Source organism: Pseudorasbora parva, chromosome 17 (genome assembly GCF_024679245.1).
Source record: "Pseudorasbora parva isolate DD20220531a chromosome 17, ASM2467924v1, whole genome shotgun sequence".
Taxonomy (NCBI): domain Eukaryota; kingdom Metazoa; phylum Chordata; class Actinopteri; order Cypriniformes; family Gobionidae; genus Pseudorasbora; species Pseudorasbora parva.
The window spans coordinates 11,733,356-11,760,829 of record NC_090188.1 but is presented as its reverse complement, the minus strand read 5'-3'; the positions used below and the strand labels follow the sequence as shown (position 1 = coordinate 11,760,829).

Below are 27,474 nucleotides of genomic sequence, written 5' to 3'. Positions count from 1 at the left end.
AGATTCACTTCTCACGAGAGAGAAGCAGTGACATTAATTTCTCTCTTCTGCAGAATATTACATCATTGAAAAATATTAAGAATTTAAACAAATTTAAATTTTAGAGAAGGACTATTAAAGAGGACAACTTAAAGAAAAAAATATATGTCAATGCAAGTAAAAGTTAGTTTAGTTGATATATAGAGAGAATTGAACATTTAAGCTAAGTAAGCTAACCCACTTTAATGGTACCCAAAACCCAGGACTGGCACAAACTAAGCTTAAACATATCTTGCTAGCCAGCTAAACCGACTTCATGGTATAGGCCCCCGTAGTGTGAAATTGGCCCCCTGTGTTTTGACAGGAACTGATATCGGCAACGACAGTTATGAAGAGTGAAAAGCACAATGGACATTTTTCACACACTTTCACCAATTAGGTTAAGTTTTATATATTTTCATAAAAATAAAAAACACATTTATAATGCTACGCTTGGGTCTAAAAAATTATATTGGCTTTCGTCTCCCGTTCATTATTATAGCCTAGACTAGAGGTTTACCAAACTATGATGATTTCTGCTTCTGGAAATGTGAAAACGGTCCATCAGACAACTTTTAAAGCTGTGTGTAGGTGGCTTAAGCTGATATTAATTTTCTGGATCAAAGTCTATTTGGTTACATGCACATGAGCTCTGCACTATTCAGAATGTAAATTCAGTAACCACAAAGCAGGATGCCGTTATCAGGACGGTACTAAAAGACTGAATATTCTAGAACTGATTCTGCAATCTATCAAAATGAGTCAGGAGTTGATTACTTTCTGAAGGTGAATATAAAATGGAGATGAGCCAAATAATTTGATATTCCAATGATTTAATGCAAAGTCACAGCTGTTTTTATAATGCATTAAAATACAAATGTTGGAACATGAGATAAATACAAAACATCTGCAATGTCGTAATAATAGAACCCCCTTTTATTAGGGCGGTCAAATGTTCATCGATCTTTTGACAATCCCAAAAACGAACAATTAGTGGTTTTTCCTTTAAAAACAATACTGATACCGTGTCATTTGCAAGGATGCACTGATATTAAATCAGAATCATCCACACCAATCCATATACTTCCAAAAAAACACGTGCACAAGCTGCACAATTTCTACGCGAATGTCCACCTATGCTAAACAATCTAGACAGTTCAGCCCTTTACATTACCTTCTTAAACAAAATGTCAACAATACATTTTCCTCACATTGATTGTCATTTCTCTATAATTTTTCACCATCTATCCTCAGCAGAAGGTTTTCTTACTCTCTTTTTTAAATGTATAAGCTTCACATAATGTCACTCCGTGGACTCTGGGGTCATGTGCAGCATGAGGAGGTCGGCACCCCGGCGGACCACTGCGTTTAAGCTGTCACTTGTCCTCACAGCGTTATAGATCTCCTCTGACGTGTTCACCTTCGCCCCGTTTATCTCAACAATAACATCCCCAGGTTTCATTCCGGCTCTATGAAATAGAAAACAGGAAATGGCATCAACAATAGGAGGCTTCAAATCAACAGACCACAGCACTGAGAAGAGCGCAGTCAGGTTAGACCATTCCTGCTTACCTACTGGCTGGAGATCCTATAATAACACGGTGGATAAGAACTCCATGAGAAACATCAGGAAAGGACATATCACGCATTTTCAGCTCTTCGATAATACTGGGGGATAAAAAAAACACCACTGAAACTTTAAAAAAAAGTCACTTGGCTTGACACTTCATTATCTCACACATGCTTACGGACCTGATACACTTCAAGCGGAAAAACAAAGAATGACTATTAAGATGTCATTTTGAACAAAATAGGGCCAAACAACGTTTGCTTCTGGAGTTTGGAACAGCTTGCCAAAGAAAACTTTCTAGAAAAACCCACATCGCTATGATCAGAGGATTTCTTAAAGCTACACTGTCACTTTTTTAGTTTATTCTTATCTAAAAACGCTTAGTTCTTTCAAAAATATGTGCTCATTAATGTTTCTCATAAGTTTATAATATGCCATTGAAAATACATACGGGTGAGGGGTTCGAATGCCCCTCCATGCTGCCCCTCCATCTTGACAGTACATTAGCCAAAGAGGGACATACCCGTAAATTCAAGCTTCGCCTTTCGCGTTTTAACACTTGTTGGCACTCATAGACGAGGTCGAACTGGAAGCCATGTAAATCTTGGACTAAATCGGCCACCGTAGGAGTTAAAACGAAATCGGAATTGAGAGGAACAGAAACTATTATTCACTGGATGGTCATATACCTTTACACCGCTAGATGGGGGAAAATATCACACAGTGTAGCGTTAAAGGGTTTGTTCACCCAAAAATGAAAATGTTTCCATAATTTATTCACCCTAAAGCCATCCTAGGTGCATACGACTTTCTTTTTTCAGCCAAACACAAGTCTTATTAAAGCTACACTGTGTGATATTTTCCCGCATCTAGCGGTGTCAAGGTATATGACCATCCAGTGAATATTAGTTTCTGTTCCTCTCAATTCTGATTTCGTTTTAACTCCTACGGTGGCCGATTTAGTCCAAGATTAACATGGCAATCCCCCTCTTCACATTCGACACGGTGCCATCGAGTGTTAAAGCGCGAATGGCGAAGCTTGAATTTACGGGTATGTCCCTCTTTGGCTAATGTACTGTCAAGATGGAGGAGCAACATGGCGACCGACATTCGAACCCCTCACCCGTATGTATTTTCAACGGCATATTATAAACTTACGAGAATACTTTATTACTTGAAAGAAGTAAATATACATTAATGAGCACATATATTTTTGAACCCACCTACAGGGGGTTAATAAATGGGTTTTTGTAAGATTTTTTTTTCTTCATATTTATAACTTTTATCAACTAATTACTGGCTTCCAGTAATGGCCATAAACAAGTTGAGTTCTGGCCGAAGAGTGACCTCTGACACGATGTATGACGTAGGCTTAGGTGAGAGTATATGCATCTCACAGTTCAAACAAATAGGGCAACAAACTTAAGCTCCTCCAAAATTTTGTTTTGCTCTATCCTTTGTGCTTTCGTGTTCGTCAATACGCCAATAGGATGATTTTCATTTTTGTGTGAACTTTAACTGCCGCTTTCTCACGTGTGTTAAATTTTGTTAGTGAGTGGAAAGCATACAGCACAAATTAACATTAATCTAAACACCGATCCCAGTGTGGGTCATGTCGGATGTTCACTAACAGTGTATTGCTGCAAAGGCATTTCCAACTCCTTTTTACCCCCAAGCAAAAGACCAAAAAAGAACTTCACTGTGAGTATAACGGGCCCTTTAGGGTGTGGAATAAATAAATAAAAAACAGCTTGTCACCTGGGGGTCAAAGTCAACATCATCACTCCAATGTAACGCCGTTTCGATCCAGATTCTCCAAACCAGGACTCTGGAAACAACCAATACACATCAAAAACAGTCAATGAGCTCAAAACAAGTGAAGACAAGAACCTGTGAGGTCAAGGGTCATTCTTACTCTGCTTGTCTGCAGCATGATCAAGGAAGAGGCGGACTCTGTCTGAGGGAATAGCGAAGGAAATCCCTGCAGTCACTTTCATGGTATTAATTCCGATGACCTCCCCATCCTGAAGGTTACAAACATAAAACATCATTCCATGAGGCTACCATGTGACCAATCATTAGGTTCCCAGATGGAATGATCAGATATTTGTTCTTCTTGTGGCTTATATTTGTTTTATACAAATGAACTGTAAATGAAATTTGATGTGCGAAATGAAACGCCTCAACTTCTACGTTCCTAAATACAAAAGGCTCAAGCATTACGTTGCGTAAATGTCTGTGACTCACCAGGTTTATAAGGGGACCTCCTGAATTTCCAAACTGTAAAATAGAAATTAACTACTGAGTGATGCAATATATTTATTATTTGATCAATTAAATTATTGTAAAGACATAAATATAGCGTTTACATGCAATTACATCCAAAATCTTCAATGTCATTTCCCCTGTGCACTTACATCTATGGTAGCATCAGTCTGGATGTAGTCCATGTTGGAGTTGGACAGGCCCAGTTCTCTACCACCTCTCTGGGCGGAGCTGACGATTCCAGATGTGATTGTGTTTTTAAGAGAAAAGGGGCTCCCCATGGCCACCACGAATTCACCCTGACGCACATCAGACGACTGACCAAGACGTAGCGTTGGTAGGGGATGCTGGGGATGAGACGGAGAATACAATGAGACTAGCGCTGCGTCCAAAATCACGTACTGTCTGAGTAGGTACTACATTTGAATTTGAATTCCCTTTGTGACCATTAAAAAAAGTTCTCTATATATACAGGGTTTGAACTTTGAACACACACCTTTCAGGCAAGCAGAGCATCCCCTACCATTGAAGAAGTTTTGAAAGAAGTCTCACTCACTAAGGCTGCATTATTATTTAAATTTAAAACAACTGCTATCAATTTTCATATATTTGAAATAGATTCCTTTGATTAGCTGAATGGTACCTTAGCGTTGATTTTGATGGTGGCGATGTCTGCAGCCTGGTCTACATCCTGGACTGTGGCATTGTAAGTCTCTCCATTGGTCAGTTTGACACGGACGCCACGCTTGTTGGCAACCACATGGGCATTGGTCACTATCAGGCCATCACTACTTATGATGAAGCCGGAGCCATTCGAGATAGCAACTTCACGCCCAGAAAAAGGGTGTCTAAAAAGAAACAGTTTATAAGAGACAGTCATTTCTTTAAAAAAAATCAATATACATATGTTAATTGATTCAAAAGTTCCCTGTTGAGATAAACAACTTAAACCAGCCTAGGTTTGCTCAACTCCAATTCAGGTCATGCTGTCTGGTCTGCTGGCTAGTTTAAAGCCACATTAAATTGTCATTTTTTCGCAAGGAGACCATATTAACCACACACCTTTAAACCAGCTAAGACAGTTTAAGTCTAGTTTAATAGGTTTTCAGCAGAGCCAGTACACTGTTTCATTGTGTTTTTGATAGACTTACCGGCCAACGATCTCGATGTAGACTACAGCAGGAGTGGACTTCTCCACCACATCCGCGATGAAATTGTACTTGTACCGCGGGCTGTCAGGTTTAAATGGAGATGCACATTGGACAGTAGGTAGTATGCTGTCAATCAGCAATTGTCTGACTGACACTGTGCTCTGTATGGCATCTTTATTGTTCTCGTCTCTTAAAGAAAACAAGACTGCTGCTGCTCCTCCGAGTCCCAGTCCAAAAGCGACTGCCAGGCGAGCGGTGCGACTGCTGCCTCCTGAACTCCGGTGTGAAACTACAGTTCGTACTTCTACATGTTGCTCCTGCTTACCTGAAGAGGAATTGGAAAAGTGTCCTAAAGGCCTTGCTGTCATCAAATTTGGTTGGCGACGGCTGTCCCGGAGACATCTCGTGAGAGTCCTTATGAGACATCGATTTACATGTGTACTTGCCATGTTGCATCAGATGTATCGTAGTAGAAAACACTCAGTCCAGATGGAAGCAGGACTCTGACATCGCTGTGTCTAACACATTATATTAACAAAAGTTTTTTCGAAATTAAAACAAATATTGAATCTTTATTATATATAAGAATATGCTGTTAAAATGTTCAAATGCCTGTAGAGGTGTGCCTGTCCAATCCTCTGCTCGGACTGTAGTGTAGTCTGTGAAAGGCACCGGAAGTTGTAGTTGGCCAACGCTTCTGCGCATGTATAGACATGTCTGATGAGAGTGGGAAAATCACCGGTGTGTAAATTACAAACGTAACTAATCGGAAATATGATCTAGATTTTAATAGACGAAAGTGTAATAAATATAGTCTTATTAACAATGACCTAATACTATTCATTTAACTAATCTTTAATAATTTTATGAATATAAACAATGTAGTATTCCTAACCTATTACTGAGTAGAATTATTCAAGATTAATTTATTTCGGAAAATATTCACGTGAACGAACTAAGATCTGGGCGGCTGGGCCCGTATTTATCAACTTCATTAAGCATCTTAGAATTACTCACAAGAACAATGACTTCGAGTAAAATAATTCTTTGCTCGCTGCGCTTAAAAGTTAGTTATCAAGCATCCCAGTCATAGGCTACTCTTAAGTGTAGAACTAAATTTTAAGCGTCATTGCGTCAATCTGTTGATTCACGACACTTTTCTACGGGATTTTAGAGAAAAGTTTTTTTTTTAAAACCTCGAATCTTGCAAAATGATTTCGAAGCTCGCGTTGGTGACACCTGTTGGTCAGACCAGTGTAAATGCAGCAAAAACCCAGCCCACATTCCATGCAACACATTTTACAAACCAATTGCAAATGTTTAATTTGAGTAATAATTAAATATTAAGTATCTTTATGTGTGATAATTAAATTGTAGGGCTTATGTCCATTTTATGGAGTTTGGTAAATCAGACTTTTAAATACAATTCTTCCTTTTCATTATACAAATGTGTGTCATATCTGTACAAATTTATAAAAATCTATCAGGTAGAGATTGCCCTAACAATTTCAATTTCGAAAGTTGTGTAACGAAGCCTCGTGACATTGAAATTATTCGCAAAGGTTTCACGAAGCGTTTTTCTTTTTCTTTCTCTTCTCAAAAAGCGTCCATTATTTCTGAATGGAACTCATCCACAGTATCTTTGTAACAAGTTTGTTAAAGTGTTCATGGCTATATTTTTTGGCACTTCACAATCTGAGGGATGAGACAAAATTATCTGCTGAAGTTTCTTATTTTTACATTTAAGGGAATTATGATTCATTAACAACACACCACTTTACTGGAACTTATGCCAGGAATTTACTGTATGGACTGCTTTAACTAATGAACACCATCTGAACAAATCACTTCCAAGAGATTTAGTATATTTGAGATGTTTTGAAAATGAGTTCCTCACAAAGTACGCACGCACACACACATAATCCTTAGAGGGTCAAAAGACAAAGAAAAATGTTTTTGCCCAAACAAACGGTTTAAACCATGACACTGCAGTATGTACATAGGTATATTTGTTCTTTTAATTGAGTATTTATCACTGAAACGCAGTCCGTTTGACAACACGTCCTTCTTTATCAATAGCAAAATTATAGTTTTTCGGGTTGTCAAGAGCCTCTTCAATCCGCTCATCTAGATTGTCCAGTGTGATGAAGTCCTTTGCCTCTTCCTGAAACAGATGAAGGCAAAGGGTTAAATCATAAAACCATAAAAACTGTATCAAATGTACTTATTAAATGCACAATAATAATAATAAACATCCTTTTCAAGAAATATATAAAAACTTAAATCGTGCTAACAACTCATACTTTGTTTAAACTTGGACAAAATGTATGCAATATAGCCATTGTCAGAGGTCTTATATTGTGTTGTTGCATTCTGTGTATAGTACTGTAGGATTCACCTGTAGTTGAAGAATTTGTCTTTCTTTCTCTTTAATGTAGTTCTCTAGCTCTTGCTGGCGTAAGAGGACTGCTTCTGTCCTCTTTAGTTTTGCGGCCTCAGCCTCCATCCGCACGCGCTGCTCTCTGGAAGACCAGATGATACACATCCATTTAAGTCAGCAACAAAATGCAATGTATCCGACTGCGTCCAGCAGTACTACAAATGAATCAGAGCGGTATTTAAAAGGTTAGTTCACCCAAAAATGAAATTGATGTCATTAATGACTCACCCTAATGTCGTTCCTCACCCATAAGACCTCCGTTCATCTTCAGAACACAGTTTAAGATATTTTATATTTTAGACTGCATATGATCTGTGACTATGCACACTTTACTGTCCATGTCCAGAAAGGGAATAAAAACCTCATCAAAGTAGTCCATATGTGTCATCAGTTGGTTGATTAGAATCTCTTGAAGCATCGAAAATACATTTTGGTCCAAAAATATTAAAAACTACGACTTTATTCAGCATTGTCTTCTCTTCCGTGTTCCTCGCATAAAGATTAAAACGGCCATGAATCAGTGAATCGATCAATGATTTGGATCGCCAATGTCACGTGATTTTAGTAGTTTGGCAGGTTGACATGTGATCCAAACTGCTGAAGTCACGTGACATTGGCGATCCGAATCATTGATCGATTCACTGATTCATGGCCGTTTTAATCTTTTTGTGAGGAACACGGAAGAGAAGACAATGCTGAATGAAGTCATAGTTTTTGTTATTTTTAGACCAAAATGTATTTTCGATGCTTCAAGAGATTCTAATAACTAACTGATGTCACATATGGACTGCTTTGATGATGTTTTTATTCCCTTTCTGGACATGGACAGTATAGTGTGCATAGACTGCATATGCTCTGGGACTAAAATATAAAATATCTTAAACTGCGTTCTGAAGATGAACGGAGGTCTTATGGGTGAGGAACGACATTAGGGTGAGTCATTTATGACATCAATTTCATTTTTGGGTGAACTAACCCTTTAAGGCTAAATGCCCGTTCACACCAAGAACGAGAACGATAAATATTTAGTTCTATAAATTATTTTAAATATAAAAGAATACCACAACTCTACCACAACAATAATGATAAATGCAAAGAGAAACAATATAGTATAGTTAGAATAACTTTCAGAACGTTTTATTTTTCAAGCTGATGAATGATAAAAACAGACAGCCAATTAGAATCCATCCTGCTTTAAAGTGCTCACCGATTTAAAGGGATAATTCAACCAACATTTTAAATTAGCCCATGATTTACTCATCCTCAACTCATTCTTAGATGTATATGACATTCTTTTTTCAGACTAATAAAATTGGACGTCTGTCAAAAGCTCGTTATTTTAGTTTATAAAATGAAGTATCAATATTTTATAAATTCGCTTCAGAAGGCCTTTATTTTAATCCCATGGATTACTTTTATAATGGACAGATCCACTTTTATTGACTTCATAAAACAGAAACAGCCATTTGCTGCAATTATAAAGCGTGGAAGAGCCAGGACATTTGTATTTATATAACTCCGATTGTATTCATCTGGAAGAAGAAAACCTAGGATGACTTAAGGGTGAGTAAAATCTATATTTTATATATATTTTTTTTATTAGATTTGATTTACAGTAAATTTAAACTTCCATAACTTTTTCATACTTTCATTTTTATCAAGTGCTTTCAGCAATAATCTGCTGAGAGTCTTCTTTAAAGGAGTCATATAATGTCATTTTTATCAAAGTTAATATGATTCTTTAGTGTCTTAATGAAAACTTTGTAATATACTTTAATTAATAATTCTCATTAGTATTTTAAGAAAACACTCATTTTACCTGGTCATAAAAACAGCTCTGTTTTCACCAAGACATTCTAGTGCATACGGCTTTAAATGAAGAATGACCCCACCCCTCTGTTCTGTGGGGCGGTGCGAGGAGTGTTGCCATTGACAACAGAGGCGAAAGAACTGCTACACGAGTCTCTGAGAGGACAGATCATAGACCGTAAAAAAGATCAACTCTATCAATTTGAACCAGAGTCGGACCGGGACAAGATGACAGCTCCAACGAAATTTGACATTTAAGGCTAAACAGGACGTTTCTGAATGGTTGGTTAACGTAATGTCACTTTGATCTATCGTTATGTACTGGCAGGGTAATGTTAGCACAAATGCTATGTGTTTACTGATGTATACATTAGTTCACTGACATATTGATGTTACACCTAATGCCAATAAAAACTTTTTTTCTGTTAATGTCGATTTGTCAGTGATGCGTAACGTTATCTATGCATTGTAATAACTGTTACAACTGTTATTTTTAGACAGTAACAGACACCGTTATAAACCATCTACATAATTAAGCTTAGTGTTAACTTACAACATCCACGTTAACTTTAAAAACAGCGTACAGTTTGTAATAACACAATAACCATAACGTGTTGTTCATTATAAACGTGGGATTATGAATTATATTGAGAGCATCATACATAGAAAGCATGCCGCAATTTAACGTTAACCTGTAAACTTTAGCTGCAGTTCATCATGAAGCGTTTCGACTTCTTGTGGAGGGGCAGCATAAACACGAAGAGCTGGTACAGATCTTTATTCAGGGGCAGCTGAATTAAATGTTGGGATTTAGGAACATCAGAATGACTGCTGTGTTCATTATTACACCCAAGAACAGAACACTACAATCGCCCAGCGTCTCTACTTATACAATGGCGGACTGTAACGACGACCATAGACATCATATAGATTTGAAACCTATATGATGTCTATGGTAACGACGACAGCTTGAGCTCACTCAGGGCGAGTCTGAGATGAAACGCTGCTGTCAATCAATAGTCGTGGGAGGGGTGTCTGATCATGTGACGCCACACAGCGAACGGATCGATTTGAGACATATAAGGAGATTTAAAAAAAAAAAAAAAAACCTTTTTTTCATTATAGGATGCTTGTGTACAGGCACTGCCAACACACATTTCCATACAATCAGCTTGTTAAAGTGCATGTACCATTATATGACCCCTTTAATACAAGACCAAACATATCTTGAATTGAAATCATGAATTATAAACATTTAAGTTTGAATAGTGCATTTTCATGAAAATTCTTCAAAAAGGGGGTGGCAGTTAAGGGGTAAATTACGAAACGCAGTATTTTTAATTTGATTGAAGGGGAACAGTAAGGGTTAGGTTTGTAGCTATAGCGTTACCATACAATAGATCTGTATTTAACTGTATGGTTTATTTTACCTTTCAATAGCAGTTATTTCACAACTTTAAGCAATATAATTTAGACTTACAAGCCTTTCTTACATAAAAAACATGTACACGAATAAAAGTACTTTGATGACATCCATGCTTTTTTCTTGAGACGTGGTTTGCAGTACTATGGGACGCAGACAGACCCTTCTCGCAAAATGCCCCTCGCGTACAAACCTGACATCTCACAGTAATCAAATCTACGTTACATTACTCACCGCATTTTACGCAATCTAAGGTTTTCAGCATCATTCCAGGCCATTAGTGACCGATGCTCTTCAGCCTCCCTTTTTGCTCTCTCCTCTGCCGCGGAACCAACCTCATCTTCATATTTCTTCCTCAACACCTGCTCCTTGAACTCCAGTCTACATGCAGAAAATGTTCAGCTTGTCAATCTCAAACTTAAATGACAAAAGATACCACTGTAATGATGAAGAAACAATTAGACGGGCAGAGTGACCTTGGTAATCACAGGTCTACATTCACTGGTCATCATAATCCTGACTGGTCATCATAATCACTCAGGAAATGTCTTACCGCAGGGCTCTGAGGATCAAATTGTACTCAGTGAAACGCTCTTTTAGTACAAGCATTTCCACTGGATCCACGGGAGGGGGAGTCTTTATCCGGTCCAGTTTTGACTTCGCTTTGGGGTCTGTGCGAGATTTTCTTCCCCTGACAGTTTCGACCATAACAGTAGTGCGGGGAGCGAGAAGACGGACTACAGGATCATGACACCTCGATAAAGCCCGCAACATGTTGAAGATTATAAATTGTTATGATTAACGGTAAGCGTCTATACAGTTAAAACCTCAATGAATGCATGGATGAATATAGCATAACAAATTCCAGCATGGCTAATATAACATTGGGCAGCTTCACTTAGGCCGCCATGTTCTTGAACTTTAACCGCGGAAGATGTTGTTGCTTCACTCGATGTACAGTCACGGCGGACCTGAACGCAAAGCGCTCTCTACTGCCGCGCGCTGTACATAAACTGAACTGTCTGCGAACTGCAGCGAAGGAAATCGTGAGGTAATTATCGATTCTGATTCATCTGAATGATTTCATTCTGTAACTAGGGCTGGTCGATTCCGGAATTTTTGGAATCGATTCCGATTCCAATTCCTGTTTCCGGAATTGACGGAGTCGATTCCAAGAATCGATTCCGCACTGTTGTTTTCGATTCCTTTTCGATTCTTCTTTTTTTAACAAAATCAATGGAGGAACCTAGTTCCGGAATGACCGCAGGATGCAAGGGTGTAGAAAGTATCCTTCTCCGAAACTTTATTTGTAAAATGATGATACATTTCCATAACTCTGATGAATTTTAAATGATGGATTCTCCTGAAATGGCCCATATAGCCCAGAAGTAAATGCGATTTAGCCTAATAAATAAAAAGGATAGCGCATTATTCATGGATGTGCATTTATTGCATGTTTAAAACTACATGACATGTCTAAAATGCATGTGGCAAAATAACCACAATATTAACGAAAACAATAATATAAGAGTGCGCAGTTTATTTGTCAATCAGATGCGCGAGCAAGTTGCGTTCATTACTATAGCAACATTAAACTCGGTCATTACTCTAGTCTAGGCGCATTTTCTTCTATTTTTTTACAGTCTATGATTTTCTTTCAGTTATCAATGGATTAAAGAGAAAAAACTAAAGAAAATAGAAAATTAAAATAAGATCTTCACATCTGCATCTGTAAGCAGCGCTCAAAACCTACCGTTGTGGACAACAGAACCATTTCACAATTTAAAATTATGGAGTTTTTGTGTGCAAAATGTAGCAAACTTGTCCATGATGCAGGATCACAGAAGGAAACAATGACAATAAACACTATTAAACCAAGTGAATGAAAGGTATAGTAATAATCAGCGATATGCGTTCACATATGGCTTGATTTGAACGTTTCATACCATAAAAATAAGTAGTTAGAATTACGTTCTAGGGACGTCATCACGCAATGACGCAAAAAACCCCAGCTGAATTGCTTTATTTTTAACTCGTTATTTGAAACTAACTGTTCAAAAGAACCTTTTGCAAAAATTAAATAGACTTCCAATCATTATTATTAAGCGAGAGACAAGTGAAAAAAGAGGAGTCGATTCCCCGCGATGGAATCGATTCCAAACGTTGGAATCGACTCTCGATTCCCAACGCCTTGGAATCGAGGAATCGATTCTTTTTGGAATCGATTCCCAGCCCTATCTGTAACGGTTCCAGCCTTCTCAGGAAGAAAAAAGCCGTTGAAGGCGGCATGAATTAGGTAATAATGTAATCAGGTAACGTTAGTCCTAACTGTTGGATAAAAATACTAACGTTAAACAAACAAGCATTTTTCATATGTCGTTTATTCATTGTTGATTAAACACTAGGCTACTGACAAAAACGCATAATATTTACACAATGTCTTATGAACAGCCATTAACTAAAACTGACATAATATAGGCCAAATAATGTGTTCGTAAATAGCAGTTATAGCTAGCATTAAAAAATGGTAGGCCTATATGTCCTTATTGAAATAAAAAAATAAGGATTATGTTATTAAGAGTCGAAATTATGATACAAAAAGTGGAAATTAAATTTAATTGATTTGAATTCGTATAATTACAACTGCCATAATATTTACTGTAATAATTTTTAATCTCATGACATTTTATACTTTAAACTTTTTCATAGGCTGATTATGACTTCTTAATGTCATAATTACACCTTGTCACAAATCATGATTTTTTATTATTATGTTATGAATGTGGTGTAGATTTAATTGTCACAGTTTGTGATTTACATATAGGCAGGATTTGACTATTTCAACATGCGCCAAATTGTGATGGCTAGATGACTGGGTCAGAGCATCTCTAAAACTGCAAATCCTGTGGGGTGTTCCCGGTCTGCAGTGGTCAGTATCTATCAAAAGAGGTCATGGGCGTCCAAGGCTCATTGATGTACGTGGGGAGCGAAGACTGTCTTGCACACAGGCTCACACTCAAACACACAGCAGAAGAGGTACTGTTGCTTTATTCCGCATGTTTTAGGTACAAACATACAGCACCATTCAGTTCAGAGACTGTCATGATAAACAGACTCGGTTTCTTGTTCATTTCCAAATTACTGATAACTGACTAACATTATAACTTAGATGACACAACAAAAGCAGATGAGAGCCATGAGTCTAAAAACTCCAGTTCTAGAGCTATTTTAATTTCTACTCTTGATTTTTCCGTCATGCTTTTATCATGTCAAACACTGTAAAATCTAAAGCAAACATTTTAAAATATCCTCAACAAAACAAACACATCATAAGCAGAACACAGACAGATAGCAAACTAAATGTTAGGCTACTACAATGTTTGCTACAAAATAATAAATTCTAACATAAATAAAACATGACTGTTGCACTAACTGCATATAATCTAAAGTGCCAGGGATGGTGGACAGTGTCCTGTTGGCTGATTCTTGGTCTAATGTCAAATCAACAAATTGGCTTTAGTCTATTCCAAGCATCCAAAGCAAGTTCAGTTAACAATGATTCACCTCAACAAACAATTGGTTAAAAGTTTGCATATCGGGGATCATTGGCTTATCGGATGCTCAATGGGTGCTGGGAATCAAATAAATTACAAATCAATGTAAATTTCACTGGATTTATTTGCAGAAGAGTAATGCTCTTCAAGCAGAACCTTATATGGTCCTCCATGAGAATCTGCCAACATGACACTGAGATCTGGCTGAGTGAGTGCTGCCCCTAGCGATGTCTCCAAGGTGGTCATTTTTCCATTTCTAGTGTAAAGAAGAAGGGGGACCTCCTTATGTGTACCTCTTGTGTGACACAAGGGCTCGTCTGACTTTAAAGCAATGATATGCTGAGGCTTAGTTTCATGGTTGAATGGTGGACCTTGGGTGTAAGTAAGGATCGGAGGTAAATACAATGCTTATGGATATGAATCTGGCAAAGAGGGTCTTAAATGGTGGTCCAGGGCTGCGTTTCTCTAAAGCATTGTGAGACCAATCATAGAGACCATTGGTGCAATTGTTCTACAATCAACTTAAGCTTACGATGCTTTTGGGAAACACAGCCATGGTTGTAGAGTTTTTGGAGAGAGAAAAAAGTAGGTTTATTCACTTATTAATGTTTGAATCAGGGGGATGATGTCACAAGTTAGGATCTTAACATGGTTCTCTCCCTCAACGGCACTCAATATGAATGTGAGTGTGTGTTTTAGGGGGTTAGGCAAGGGCTGGGAAAGTGGAATATGTAAATCGAATTTCTTCTCCCTCCAGGAGTTTCCTGTTAAGATAAAACTGAAAGTCAGTTCAAAACAAATGACATCACACCAATACCCATTTATTATCTACCATCCAAATTACTTGAGTTAGTACTCACAAATTTGTTATTCTTTTGACAATGAACTGTGACTCACATGTGAGTCATACTGTCAAAGTAAATCATACCTGTAAGCTGCAATCTCAACATCCAAAGCCATCTTCACGTTAAGCAGATCTTGATACTCCCGCAAATAGTGTGACATTTCCTCTTTCGCTTCCGAAATGTCCCTCTCTAGGTCACCTATCCTCCCCTGGAAGTTATTCAGAGAAAATTTCACAGCATAAATTGATGCCTAAATGATTAGCTGACAGAAACATTCCTACATCCTGCATTAGTGCCAGATATACAGAGTGATACCATTATAGATCTAACAGATTTTGCTCAGCAATACCTTTCCCTCTAGAGTCAGTCTCATCTGTTCTACTCAGTTTGTCAGTCATGACTCAGCACTGATGGAATGAGTCAGCATCAGTAACATTTCTGCAACTTTGGTATCACTTGGACAAAAGCACAGCAGAAAGAGCATTCCATCAATGTTGAAACAATGAGTAGAACAGACGTATGTTCCTGAGGCTCTGTCAAGTCTTTGTTTCATCATTTGTTTTCTTATGAGGAAGCACAAAGACTTTAGACAGAAAATGGGGAAAATTTGTCCCTTTTATGGGTACAACAGCTTATAACTGGGGCAATACCCTTAAGGAACAACTTTTTTAACCTTCTAGGTATCACAGTAGTAGCTTGAGGGTACATGTTACAAACAATCTGCATATTTTATAGTAAGATACGGTACAAAGTTGAACCTTTAGGGTTTGGCCTCAGTAACAAAATCTTGTTTCGGCAGTCAATATCAAAATGATCTCACTTTTTTCAGTCTCTACAGAGGAAATTATTTGGTTGTACTGCAATTATGATTAATTAGTGCCAGTGATCTATACCTGGTACTTGGTGACCTCAGTGTTCTGCGTCTCCTCTAGTTCCCCTAGCTGTGCATTCAGTGAATCGATGACGTTCCTCAGTGCTTCAACCTCAGCTGAACGGGACTGCAGCAGCCGTCTGTACTCAGTGGTCTCCTCACGTACCAAGCGCACAGCCTCCTCCTGCTTATCTGTCAGCTCCACTACGCTCGCCACCTTCCCCTGGAACCAAGCCTCGGCGGTTTGCATGTTGCGCCCAGCCAGGCTCTCATACTGCGCTCGGATCTCTCTCAGAGCGGCCGACAGGTCAGGTCTGCTTGTGTCCAGCTCCACGCTGAGGCTGGCAACCTGTAGCTGGACCCTCAGCCCCTCCTGCTCCTCCGCGAACACTTGCTTCAGGAAGGCCATCTCCTGTGCCAGGGAGACAACGCTGGCCTCCGCATCACAGCTGCACAGGGCGGCTTGGCCTGCCTCCTCTCGCAACCTCTGCACATCCGTCTCTGCCTGGCCACGCCGCCGCGCCTCTTCCTCCCAGCGCTCGTGCAACTGTGCATGCGCCTCCTGCAATGTCTCCCTCTGTGCCTCCATGCGCGCTTTAGCCTGGGTCTCTTGGTGCAGCTGCTCCCTGAGGCCCCGTATCTCCTGAAGGTAGAGCTGCTGCAAGCGGGACGGTTGACTCTGTCTTCGCCGCAGGGCCTCCAGCTGCAGGAGCAGAGCTCGGTTTTGCTGCTCGAGGTGTCGGACCTTCTCAATGTAGGACGCAAATCGGTTGTTTAGGCCCACCAGCTGCTCTCGTTCTTGGGCCCGCAGATCCAACAGCTCTGCGTTCACTACACTCACCTGACTCAGGTCGCTCTGCTCCCAGCGCTGCAGAGGCTCCAACCGCATCGGCCACCTGGAGGAAGACAAGGGCCCCCGGGAGAGCCGATAGGTGGTGGTACTGGAGTAGGAATCTCCCCTTCTCCGGGAGAGGGAGGAAGAGATGAATGGGTCAAAGCTCATGATGCAGGATTTTTTGTTGTTTTTTTGTTTGGTTTTCAAATGATGTTAATGTTTTGTTGGTTGAAGAAGTTTTTTCTTTTTAAGTCCCCCTTGTTCTGCACACCATTAGTGGAGATGAACCGGCACTGCACCAGTTCAGAAATGCTGCAGAGCAGTCTGCTTTATACAGGACACACACACACACTCTCTCTCTCTCCCTCTCCACACACACAGGGATCCTCAGCCAATCAACAGCTCAGCAGTGTCATGATGCTGCCGATTGGTTTTGTGTTTCTTTTTTAGCTAGAGTAGCATATCAGGAGAAAGGGCTGATTTATATATTTTTACTATAGGCTCAGTCTGCATTTTTGCAGTTTGAAATGTTATTCAAATGGCTATATGAATCTATGTGTGATTTTTTTTTTTTTTACAGAAATCCATTGTTTAAAATAAGAATATGGGGATGAACAATAATGTTAAGGTATTTTTTTCACTACAATTTCATATACAATTAATTACTCAAAGAATCAGTAAAACATTTAATTGTACAATAATGCTTGATTTTTTTTCTATTGAAAGAAATTGAATTAAATACATTTTAAATTAACATTAGCTCATCATAATTGATGTTACTGTTTAAACTACCATTAAACCTATTGTTCTTGCTCTCCCAGGAATGAAGCAGCCTCTGGCTGACATCTTTGAGTCTCAGAAAGGTGATTATCTAAGCAATGATCTGATTCACCAATGTCTTCTTCCTGTAATGGTGAACACACAGTTATTTCAGGATTTATAGGATAAATACTAAGAGCCCCATTGAGGGGTTTTTCCACTAGATTCTGGCATCAAAACCTAAATATTAGGTTAACCCAAATTACAGCAATGCAATAAAGGTTTTAAAAAGTGTTTAACATTATTTTGTCCCTTAATTGTTTTAAAGAACAAATTAGTTTTTAGTCAAACAGCTTAAACCTGTGACTTTATTCTTTGTAATCAAATATTCAGCCTCTAAAACAAAGTTACCTGTGTTGTGCACTGTGCCGCAATGTCCCTTAGCACATACAGTTCCTTTTGTACACTGAAAGACATTAAATTAAACAATGCAAAATAATACTAATAAACTTCAACTGCTAACTTGAAATCCAACAGTTAAAGGGAAAAAATGAAATATTTAAACTTACTCTCTCCCTGCATCTGTCCCTGTAAATCATGAGTAAAGACAATGACAGTGAGCTGTGTCATTAAAAAATCTTATACATGTTTCAAAATGCACCAATGAAACTTACAGTATGCATGGATCTGTAAAACCAGCCACACACCAGACATAAGGCTTTCAAACGGCAGCACTATTACACGCAGATCATCCACTGTTCTCTCCCCCTTGTCTTGTAAACACAAGAATTTAGTGTCCTTTCCAACAGAACCGTACAAAAATATTGTTTAGATATTGACACTTACACACTTGCAGAAGTAATTCCATAGCAAGAGAAACAGAGTTGACCACTGGCAGACCTGCCACCCCATACATAAACAATGTAGTGTAAATAACATCTGCAAAAGAGAAAAAGTTATATTTTGCCACAATGTAGCCAAAAATCTCAATTTTTTCTTGACTTTCTTTTCTTCGTTTGTTACCGGGAACTGTTCTGGAGAAATGTGAGGGTGAAATCGCAGTCAAGACGTGGAGCAGAACTGTGACAAAGATCCATCCAAAACGCTCTATGATCAATAACACATTATAATAGTCAGTTTACAATTGCTGGAAAGCCATGCGATACCATGACAGCTAACAAAAAAATACAAAGATACATTTTAGCAAAACACACAAAACATTGAGTAACAATGCAAGCATTTAAAAAAAAAATGAATAGGGCAACAGATTTTGCTGACGTTTCATACCAACTTACCGTTAGTATACTCCAGAATCTTGTTAAGATAATATACAATGAATGCACTATGTCCGATGAGTGTACAAACCATAACGTTTACCCAAACTAAATCTAGGAAAAAAGATAGCAAGAGACAGAAAGATCATCATTAATACAGCCAACATGTTTAATAATATAATATAACACATTCAGAGTGAGGGGATCTAAATTTCAGTCCAAATTTTCAAAGTCATTCCCAATCAGCAATGCTGTCTGCAAGCTAATTATTTACATGTCTTAAGTAGTGGTTCTCAACCCGGGGGGCGGGGCCAGATTTCCAAGGTGGGCTTCAGATGACTTAATGGTATTAAAATAAGCTAAAATGACTTAAAAGGTCAGTTCACCCAAAAATGAAAGTTCTGCCATTAATGACTAAATATAAAATATCTTAAACTGTGTTCCGATGATGAACGGAGGTCTTACGGGTGTGGAACGACATTTGGGTCATTTGAGTCATTAATGTCATCAATTTTCATTTTTGGGTGAACTAACCCTCACTGTAAAAAATCCAACTTATGTTTTGTGTGACAAATTCAGGTTTTAAAGTGTATTCAACTATTTATCATGAATAAAGTTTAGACAACTCAAACAAAGTTTGTACAACTATTGACCCTACGTTGAGAAAACTCAAAAATGTTCTGCAGCTGGTTGCCGTAAACTTTTAAGTTTTCTCAATTTTTTTTACAATTTTTTTTACAGTGCTTTAATGTCAAGATATATCTTATTTTAATTCAATTCCCTTTTTTGTCTCTGACAAAAAACAGAATTTCCAAGGTCTAGAAAAACCTTGATTACAGGTGGTTTCATATAAAAGTTACTTTATTTATGACTTAATTTAAAACTCTGTGGGAAATTTTAGAATGGATATGCATTCTAGTTCTGCCAACCTCTAAAATATTTCTAATAGAAATAGTGAGTAAAAAACTTATCTATTACATTATGAACAACTGGCAAAGTTATGGAGCCTTTTAATATTGTTGTGGACAACAGGGGGCCTTGAAATAAAAAAGGTTGAGAACCATGTCCTAAAGCATTATTTCCTGACCACCATTTTGATTTAATAACGACATGGTTAAATATTTAATTTAAGCAGCCTCGTCATCAGCCAGAGGAATTTTTTTTTTTGATTTGTGACTTAAAATGACTACAAAAAACTATATTTGTTGGTGTACTTACAACATCTCCATTTAAGTGCATACAGTTGTATTGCGTTAAGTTTTGAACAAAGGTACTGTCGAATTGCTGGAATTGGAAGAACTATGAGTGATATGGCAGCAGATATTCCCCCAAAAGCATATGTCATTATAATCATGGCTGAAAATGAAAACAGACACATTTTAATGACTGCCAGTAAATAAATGATCTTAAAAAGAGTTTCTGGATAACTTATAAATACAATTACTATACTGACATTCATCAACGCTTGATGATCTATAGAAGAGAAGACGCATTTGAAGAAAGTTGCTTGACTGCATGAGAACATGTCCTAACGACTCTATGACAGAAATCACACATATGACCATAGACCATTGCAAATAACATGGAGCCTAAGATCTGGAAATCTGGTCTTGCCGTAAAGAATACATTTTTACATACCTGCTACAAATCGAAGGGAAAAATGAACATCAAAAAAAGGTGTCAAGAAAACATTGCTTAAAGCTTGAAGAGTTGCTGGCATGGATGACAGCAGAATAACCCCAACACTGAGAAGCACAGCTTCACTCCACTGAGATGCATTCCAAAGATCATGAAGAACGGCTACAAAAGAAAGTTGATACAAGAATTACGCGGTACATACCATAAGGCAGGCCCGATTAATGGACTTTACGGGATATTCCGCTAAATTAAAGTCCTCTGCAGTCAATAATTGTATCCCTTAAAACTCATCTTTGATAATCAAAATGACAAAGTATATAACCGTTGGAAATTGTACTACAATAACCATATTAGAAACATGGCTAAAAATAGCTTGAATGTATTATGTACCCGTTTTTTCTTTTTTCTTCCACAGGAGGTATATATCTGAACATAGTAAATTATTATATTTTTAAATTAAGACTTCAAAACTGGCTTCCTTACCTGAGCAAAATGCAGTGGAAATCAGAAGATATGCAATAGGAACACTAGTACGTTCAATTATTCTGTGGATCAAATCTGGAAAATCAACTGGGGGAAAAAAAGGTACATTTGTAAAACTTTCCAAACATTTACATTTTTTTAAAGAATTTTAGAGAACTAGAATTTAAAGGTGCCCTAGAATGAAAAATGTAATTAACCTTGCCATGGTTAAATAATAAGAGTTCAGTACATGGACATCACATACTGTGAGTCTCAAACATCATTGCCTGCCTCCTACTTCTTATGTAAATCTCGTGAATCCAAAACACCACAGAAAAAAAAGTGCTTCTCAACATAATGCCAACTGTGACGCAAGCATTAAGGATCATTTATATGCACGCCCCAAATTGTCAGGCGGAAATGACAGAGCGAATCACAAGCTGCTCGCATGGACACGCTTCATGTTCCAGGCTTTTCTACCCTTCCCACAGATAAAAAATGTCAACAGTCACGGTTGATGTTTATAATCCTATACCACAACAATTTAATTCAAGATCGTTTGTTTGTTCGGCCCATTTCAAACAAGCTTCGCTCAGCGTCTTAAACTGAAGAAAGTGGCAACTATATTCCTGCAAGCAGTAAGTAGCGATTTATCCACTTATTGATTTAAACAATTTCTGATTAAACTGAAAGTTTCTGAGAGAGGCCGCATTGATAACGCAAGACGCTTAGAGTAACAATAGGAAACTCCAAGCACCATACAAAACTAAATAGTGTCTAATGACAAAGGGTAATATTATTTTGTATTAAAAAATACAACCGTAGATACTTTGCTTAGATCGTTCACTGGATCCTTTTAGCAAACGTCACCCTTTCCACCATATAAGTTAAAATGATAGTCATTTGACAAGGCTATTCATTTTGTAAAAATATAAGTTATACAGTATATTTATATTTTGGAGAACTGAAGTATGGTGTTTCCTATGATGTTATTGCCTATTTGTATTTCAGATTAGGCTACATCACAGTCACTGCGTAACATTAGCCTACATTGTGACTAACGTAATATAAACATGCAATATCGTTGACGAAAAAAGGCAAGTCTAAAATGTAGGCTGAATGACACTTTAAGCAGAACATTCTCGTGCGCAGATGATCTGAAAACACCAATAAACAAGTAAGCTGCATTATCAATCTTTATTTGAGATGTTTTGCTTAAAGTGTCATTCAGCCGGCCTGTGTTCTGTCAGGAGCTGAACTGCTGTGAGCTGTGAGCTGCTGAAATAAGCCAATCAGAGCAGAGCTCAACATTAATTCATGACCCTTCCAAATTAGGCAAAAACCGAGCATTACATCCTAGGGACAATTTCTAGGGTTGTAAATGGACCTGTTAAACTGTATCTGGACATTTTTTTTCCCTTAAATAAGCCACATACCCTCTATGTAGATATCAGAGAACAATTTAACATATCGTTTCAAATCATTCTAGGGAACCTTTAAATGTAAACCATTTCATAAAAACAAAACCATATTAATATGGTTATATTTGCAAATGTATATAAACGTATTCATTGTCAACATAACAGCTTCTAATTACTGTAGAATTTACTGGAAAACTAAGAATTTCAATTCACCCACAAAATGTGAGGTCTGAAAAAGAATTCTTAGTTTTGTTCATTCTACAATGTACAATCAAACAGTGTCTGTCTTTCATTTAAAACCACATACCAGAAACTGTTGTATTCCATTTATAATAAGGGGCCATGAGAAACAATAAAATGATCCTTGTCAGATTAATTATTGCACACGCTGTTACCTCAACTACAGACCCTGCAAAGAAAAGCAGTAACAAAACAACAAAGTCATCAGAGAAAAAAAGATGGGAAGATAAAAGATAATGCTGACAGCCTGACAATGCATACAGGCTTAGAAAAGTTCATGACACGTACCTTCAATTACACCCCACAGAACAAATGCAATAGATAAACAGATGTTGGGACAGACAACTTGCAAATAATGTATGTACATTGGCTTTGTCCCGGTATCTGCAGAAGAACATAAACGTCATGTGCAGTTAATATGTCTTTTTTATTATTATCTTCCCGTGTATCACTGTAAAGCTGCTTTGAAACAATCTGTATTGTATAAAGTGCTATATAAATAAAGGTGACTTCGATCCGGTGGAAGAATAACCAAACAGCAACATCTTATTAATTTACATTTGCTATACATTAATAATATAATTCTTAAAAGCATACTTCATAATGCTTGGCCTACTTACCTTTTCGGCTTATATTGATTGTGACTGGAATACTTAATACAAAAGTCACGAAGAGGGAAATAAAGCAAAGCATCAGTGTAATGATGTGCAGAGCAGACATTCCTACATGAGAGACACATCGATTTTACTGGCATTAGATTAAGTTTGACAGATTTGACATAACATTTGAGTCAAATAATTTTTTACAGTGCCTTGCGAAAGTATTCAGCCCCCTTGAACTTTGCGACCTTTTGTCATATTTCAGGCTTCAAACATAATGATATGGAACTGTAATTTTTTGTGACGAATCAACAACAAGTGGGACACAATCATGAAGTGGAAATTTATTGGATATTTCAAACTTTTTTAACAAATCAAAAACTGAAAAATTGGGTGTGCAAAATGATTCGTCCCCCTTAAGTTAATTCTTTGTAGCGCCACCTTTTGCTGCGATTACAGTAAGTTACGTCTCTATCAGTTTTGCACATTATTATTTTGTTACTTTAAAGCGGTACAGTGCAATTCTCAGGTGACTTACCCAATCGCCCTATTTCCACAGTTGCAGAGCTCACTGAATATTCTGCGTGGACTTCACACATGTATTCTCCCTTGTCGGCAGTCTGGACATTTTTTAGCCTCATTGTGAAGTTGCCTTTGGGAATTTCTTCTCTGAAGAACTCTGCTCTGTCTCTGTAACGTTCGTGAGACGATCCTGGGAATATTGTCCCATTTTGAAACAGCAAGACAGGGATGAAGTCTGAGATCTTGTCCACCTTCTTCCACGACACCTCATCAAATTGTTGAGGAGGAATATGCGAGTCAACCATGCAATTTAGGACAACCTCCTCGCCAACATTTGCAAACACAGTTTGATCTTCTCCTGTCACAACTACACGCTCTGTCATAAAAAAGAAATGATCATTACAACAACAAAAACAGACATGTAAAAAGGCACAATATGTAAGATTAAAATATCTAAAAACCACTAGAACAATGTTATATATTTTGTTGACTTGTGTACTTGTATTATCCCAAATGTTTCCAACTATGTTTAAATCCAGAGAAATAAGCTATTTTAACCAGTATAACCTATTAATGACATCATACCAGTATTATTCTTGATTTCCAGTTTTATTTTGTAGAAACCATGGTAACACCAAAGACGCTTTAATATATTATGTGTTTTATTAGACAGGTGAGCAACTTTGGATACATTCATCAATGGAAAACTAATAAATGTTATATAGCTCAACACAGTTAGTCTTATTGTTTAATTCTCGTTTTCTTAAGTTACAATGAGTACCATATTTTACCATACGTAATATCGATCTAACTCACTACAGTGTGCAGCAAGTGTGTCATAGTCACCGCTGCCAAGTGAACACACACACAGTTGCATTATAACACAAGTTTCAACACACTCAAATGTATTTAATATAATAAAAAAGCACTGCATTACCCCACATAGGCTACACATGAGCGGAAGAAGCGGAAGCGGTCATCTGCAGCATAATAAAAGCTCCACTAAATCAATGCATCATTAAGCTACGCCTTTGTTTAGAATAAGCAACCTCTAGCGACGAAAAATTACATATTGTAGCACTTTTTAAATTGGATACTTACCTACATATTGAACTGTAATGGGGATCTCTCCAACATCCTGGTCAAAGAAAACTACACATTTGTAGATACCAGTGTCCACGACTGTTATATTTTCCAACAGGATTGAAAAGTTTCCCTTTAAGACCTGCTCGGGGAAAAAATGTGCCCTGTCCCTGTAAGACGGATACTGAGCCTCAGGTCTGTCCTCTCCATTCTGAAACAAGTGCACTAATGTCTCTTCATCAGTCTTCCTCCATTCGACTTCCAGCTCATCTACAGGTAATGGGGTTTCCACAGAGCAGGGCAGGAGGATGGAACCCCCCAGTTGTGCAACCAGAGACTGGGCTGGTCCTTGAACCAAGAGCCCTTCAAAAACAAAACATGAAACAACAGCAATTCAGACTGTTGGTGAAGAATATGCAGTGCACTAGTTATAAACACATGCAAACAAGGAACAAAGCATCTTTACCTTTAGTTGTAAGAAGAGCTGCTGCTGCTATCAAGAATCTAAAAGTGTTTGAGGTGCACATATCTACAGAACTGTGGAAATATCTGCAATAAAGAGTAAAAATAAGCAGCCCTATTAAGAACGGACATGATTTACCCAAAGGTCTTCCTACTTTAATTTTAATCAAGGTGTGCAACATAGCATTTGACCAAAGAATGACCTCACACAGCCATAAAGGGTGTTGTTGTTGTTTTTTAAACCCCAATTGATGGCTCACTCTTAGTTCTACTCTACTAATCAAAAGTTTGGGGATAGTACGATTTTGTAATGTTTTTGAAAACGGCCCCCAATGCTCATTGAGACTGCATTTATTTGATCTAAAAATCAGTTAAAAAAAAAACAAAAAAAAAACACATTAATAGCTTTAAAATTAAAATTAAAAATAGCTTTTTAGAATTTGAATTTTTTTGAGGTCTAAAACCAATGACATGGCATATGTTTTTTTTTTTTTTTAAATATAAACTCGGGCTGTCGGTGTGAGAGAGAGAACGAACTCTGATTTGGTGTTCAGCTAGCGAACGAATCAGTGCACGAGCATAAGAGATAAGAGCTAGTGATGATAACGCGGGTAGACGGTAGGCTATGTTTGACGTCATCTTACCTGAGCAACTCTCCGCGTATATTTCGATATTTTTATAATAACATGAACGGAAAGGAATAAAGAGCGTGATTAGGTTATTCAAAACGGTAAGCAAGCGCTGCTTTGTAGCCTATGCAGTTTCGCTTTCATTTTTGAATGAATAATATCCTTAAAGGGATGCACTGATTAGCATTAAGCTTTACCTGAGAAACAGTAGGCTATTCAAATGTTCGTGTTTCCCTCCCTCATGTCCCCTTAAGACTTCTGTATTTTGTCTGGAAAAAAAAAAACTCATATGACGTAAAACTCGTCATAGTCACCTGGGGCTTTTTTGGGTCAATGTTCGTACTGTGTATTCTCCTATGGTATTCTCGTACTTTAGTACTAATGGTGAATAACGCAATGAAAATTATCACCTTCACCCGACCCTACCTCCAAATCCTACCTATATTGTGGCATGGGGAAATCAGGTAACAGAGGAAAACGCCCCTCTGTTTATGGCCTCACCCACTCCTATTACTATCCTGCAGACCTAAGGTGTGTTCGACATCGGATTGGGCAGCGAAGCGGCTACTCTCGCCGATCGGTTACAGAGACATGAAGTCGGACACTTTCTGCTTCCCGTAGTGACGTGTTTGCATATTTTATGATTTTAACACAGCTGAAGTAAAAAATGCAATGCACTACACAGATGTTTCCTGTCTATGGAGGTTTTAGAAATTCATGTTATACTTTATGCACTGCTTAATACAGCATTTGTTTGTATAAGAATAAAGTTTAACATATAAGCCTGCTATCACTGAAGTGGTCTGTTTTTTATCAGTTTTATTTCAACAAACATGACCCTGCTGGAAAAAACAGGTCTATGCTGTTTTTTCCAACAGGGAATATAACATTGCGAATACATGAAATGAGGTTTTACTGTTATAAAATACAGATATGTGAGCATTATTAGAACGGAGGAAACACTGACCAGTTTATTTTAGAATAAACACTGTCACGTGTTGAATCAGTCAGTCACTCAGAAGCTGCGCAGAATGCACCAGCCGGCTGCTCTGGTATTGCTATCGCTGCATTTTGTTGACATACAAAGTCACGTGATGTGGCCGTTGCCTCAAGTCGGACAAAATTTCTAACCGACATGCACTGCTTCGAATCAGCCGCCGATCGGACTGCGCATTGCTGTATGAAGTCAAACAAGCCTCTTTACTTGCTTTTTTGGCCAGAGGATAGAGACTAGCCAGTAGTAGGAGCTAGATGCGCATGTTTTAAACCTGCCCACAAGGTGTGGGATGTGAAACAGAATGTAAAATACGCATGGCCACTCGGGCATTCATAACGGAGTAATGCGGAAAGCAAGTGTTTTCAATTATTTCAATGAAAGTCAAGCTTCCATAGGCATGAACTGAAAATGAACCAGACTGGACACGCACCGTGAAGGAATGCCCATGCGGCTGTGAATGAATGCTGTGTTCATTTTAGTTTCGGTTTAGAATGAAAGCCAATTTGTGGGCGTGTAGCTTGAATTGTGGGTTCATTATTCTTCTTAATGAAAAACTCAACAACAAAGCGGTACAATGATAAACTTTGGCTTTGAAACCAAATCTTCT

The 27,474-nt window shown here is 37.9% G+C and overlaps 4 protein-coding genes and 1 long non-coding RNA gene across 8 annotated transcripts; 1 reads left to right on the top strand and 4 right to left on the bottom strand.

Annotated features, from left to right (window-relative positions):
- Window positions 1-834: 834 nt before the first annotated feature.
- On the bottom strand, window positions 835-5,795 carry LOC137045519 (serine protease HTRA2, mitochondrial-like). The gene is made up of 8 exons (XM_067422200.1): window positions 5,005-5,795; window positions 4,497-4,701; window positions 4,006-4,200; window positions 3,836-3,868; window positions 3,504-3,612; window positions 3,347-3,416; window positions 1,591-1,686; window positions 835-1,487 (listed from the first exon to the last, which is right to left on the bottom strand). The coding sequence occupies exons 1-8, from the start codon at window positions 5,451-5,453 to the stop codon at window positions 1,322-1,324; spliced, it is 1,323 nt and encodes a 440-aa protein (XP_067278301.1). The 5' UTR covers window positions 5,454-5,795; the 3' UTR covers window positions 835-1,321.
- Window positions 5,796-7,000: 1,205 nt separating this feature from the next.
- mrps26 (mitochondrial ribosomal protein S26) lies at window positions 7,001-11,604 on the bottom strand. The gene is made up of 4 exons (XM_067422203.1): window positions 11,230-11,604; window positions 10,911-11,057; window positions 7,403-7,526; window positions 7,001-7,168 (listed from the first exon to the last, which is right to left on the bottom strand). The coding sequence occupies exons 1-4, from the start codon at window positions 11,448-11,450 to the stop codon at window positions 7,037-7,039; spliced, it is 624 nt and encodes a 207-aa protein (XP_067278304.1). The 5' UTR covers window positions 11,451-11,604; the 3' UTR covers window positions 7,001-7,036.
- LOC137045522 (uncharacterized) lies at window positions 11,599-14,082 on the top strand. Of its 2 annotated transcripts, none has more exons than XR_010898789.1 (2): window positions 11,599-11,727; window positions 13,505-14,082. It is a non-coding gene; the product is annotated as an uncharacterized lncRNA (long non-coding RNA). The 2 variants fall into 2 exon arrangements; XR_010898790.1 differs by having other exon boundaries at window positions 13,501-14,082.
- neff2 (neuronal intermediate filament family member 2) lies at window positions 13,707-16,963 on the bottom strand. Its single transcript, XM_067422201.1, has 3 exons — window positions 15,969-16,963; window positions 15,159-15,283; window positions 13,707-14,994 (listed from the first exon to the last, which is right to left on the bottom strand). Exons 1-3 carry the CDS (start codon window positions 16,947-16,949, stop codon window positions 14,934-14,936), a joined length of 1,167 nt encoding a protein of 388 aa, XP_067278302.1. The 5' UTR covers window positions 16,950-16,963; the 3' UTR covers window positions 13,707-14,933.
- On the bottom strand, window positions 16,882-26,579 carry LOC137045517 (uncharacterized). Of its 3 annotated transcripts, XM_067422198.1 has the most exons (18): window positions 26,068-26,577; window positions 25,246-25,328; window positions 24,798-25,142; window positions 23,713-24,072; window positions 23,196-23,297; window positions 22,864-22,959; window positions 22,643-22,744; window positions 20,936-21,022; window positions 20,453-20,614; window positions 20,268-20,351; window positions 20,033-20,170; window positions 18,836-18,928; window positions 18,564-18,647; window positions 18,387-18,479; window positions 18,215-18,313; window positions 18,110-18,128; window positions 17,952-18,006; window positions 16,882-17,686 (listed from the first exon to the last, which is right to left on the bottom strand). In XM_067422198.1, exons 1-18 carry the CDS (start codon window positions 26,157-26,159, stop codon window positions 17,582-17,584), a joined length of 2,199 nt encoding a protein of 732 aa, XP_067278299.1. In that variant the 5' UTR covers window positions 26,160-26,577; the 3' UTR covers window positions 16,882-17,581. The 3 variants fall into 3 exon arrangements, with proteins under 3 accessions (XP_067278299.1, XP_067278300.1, XP_067278298.1); XM_067422199.1 differs by having other exon boundaries at window positions 18,387-18,647; window positions 25,886-26,579; XM_067422197.1 differs by having other exon boundaries at window positions 18,387-18,647; window positions 26,068-26,579.
- Between the last annotated feature and the right edge of the window lie 895 nt (window positions 26,580-27,474).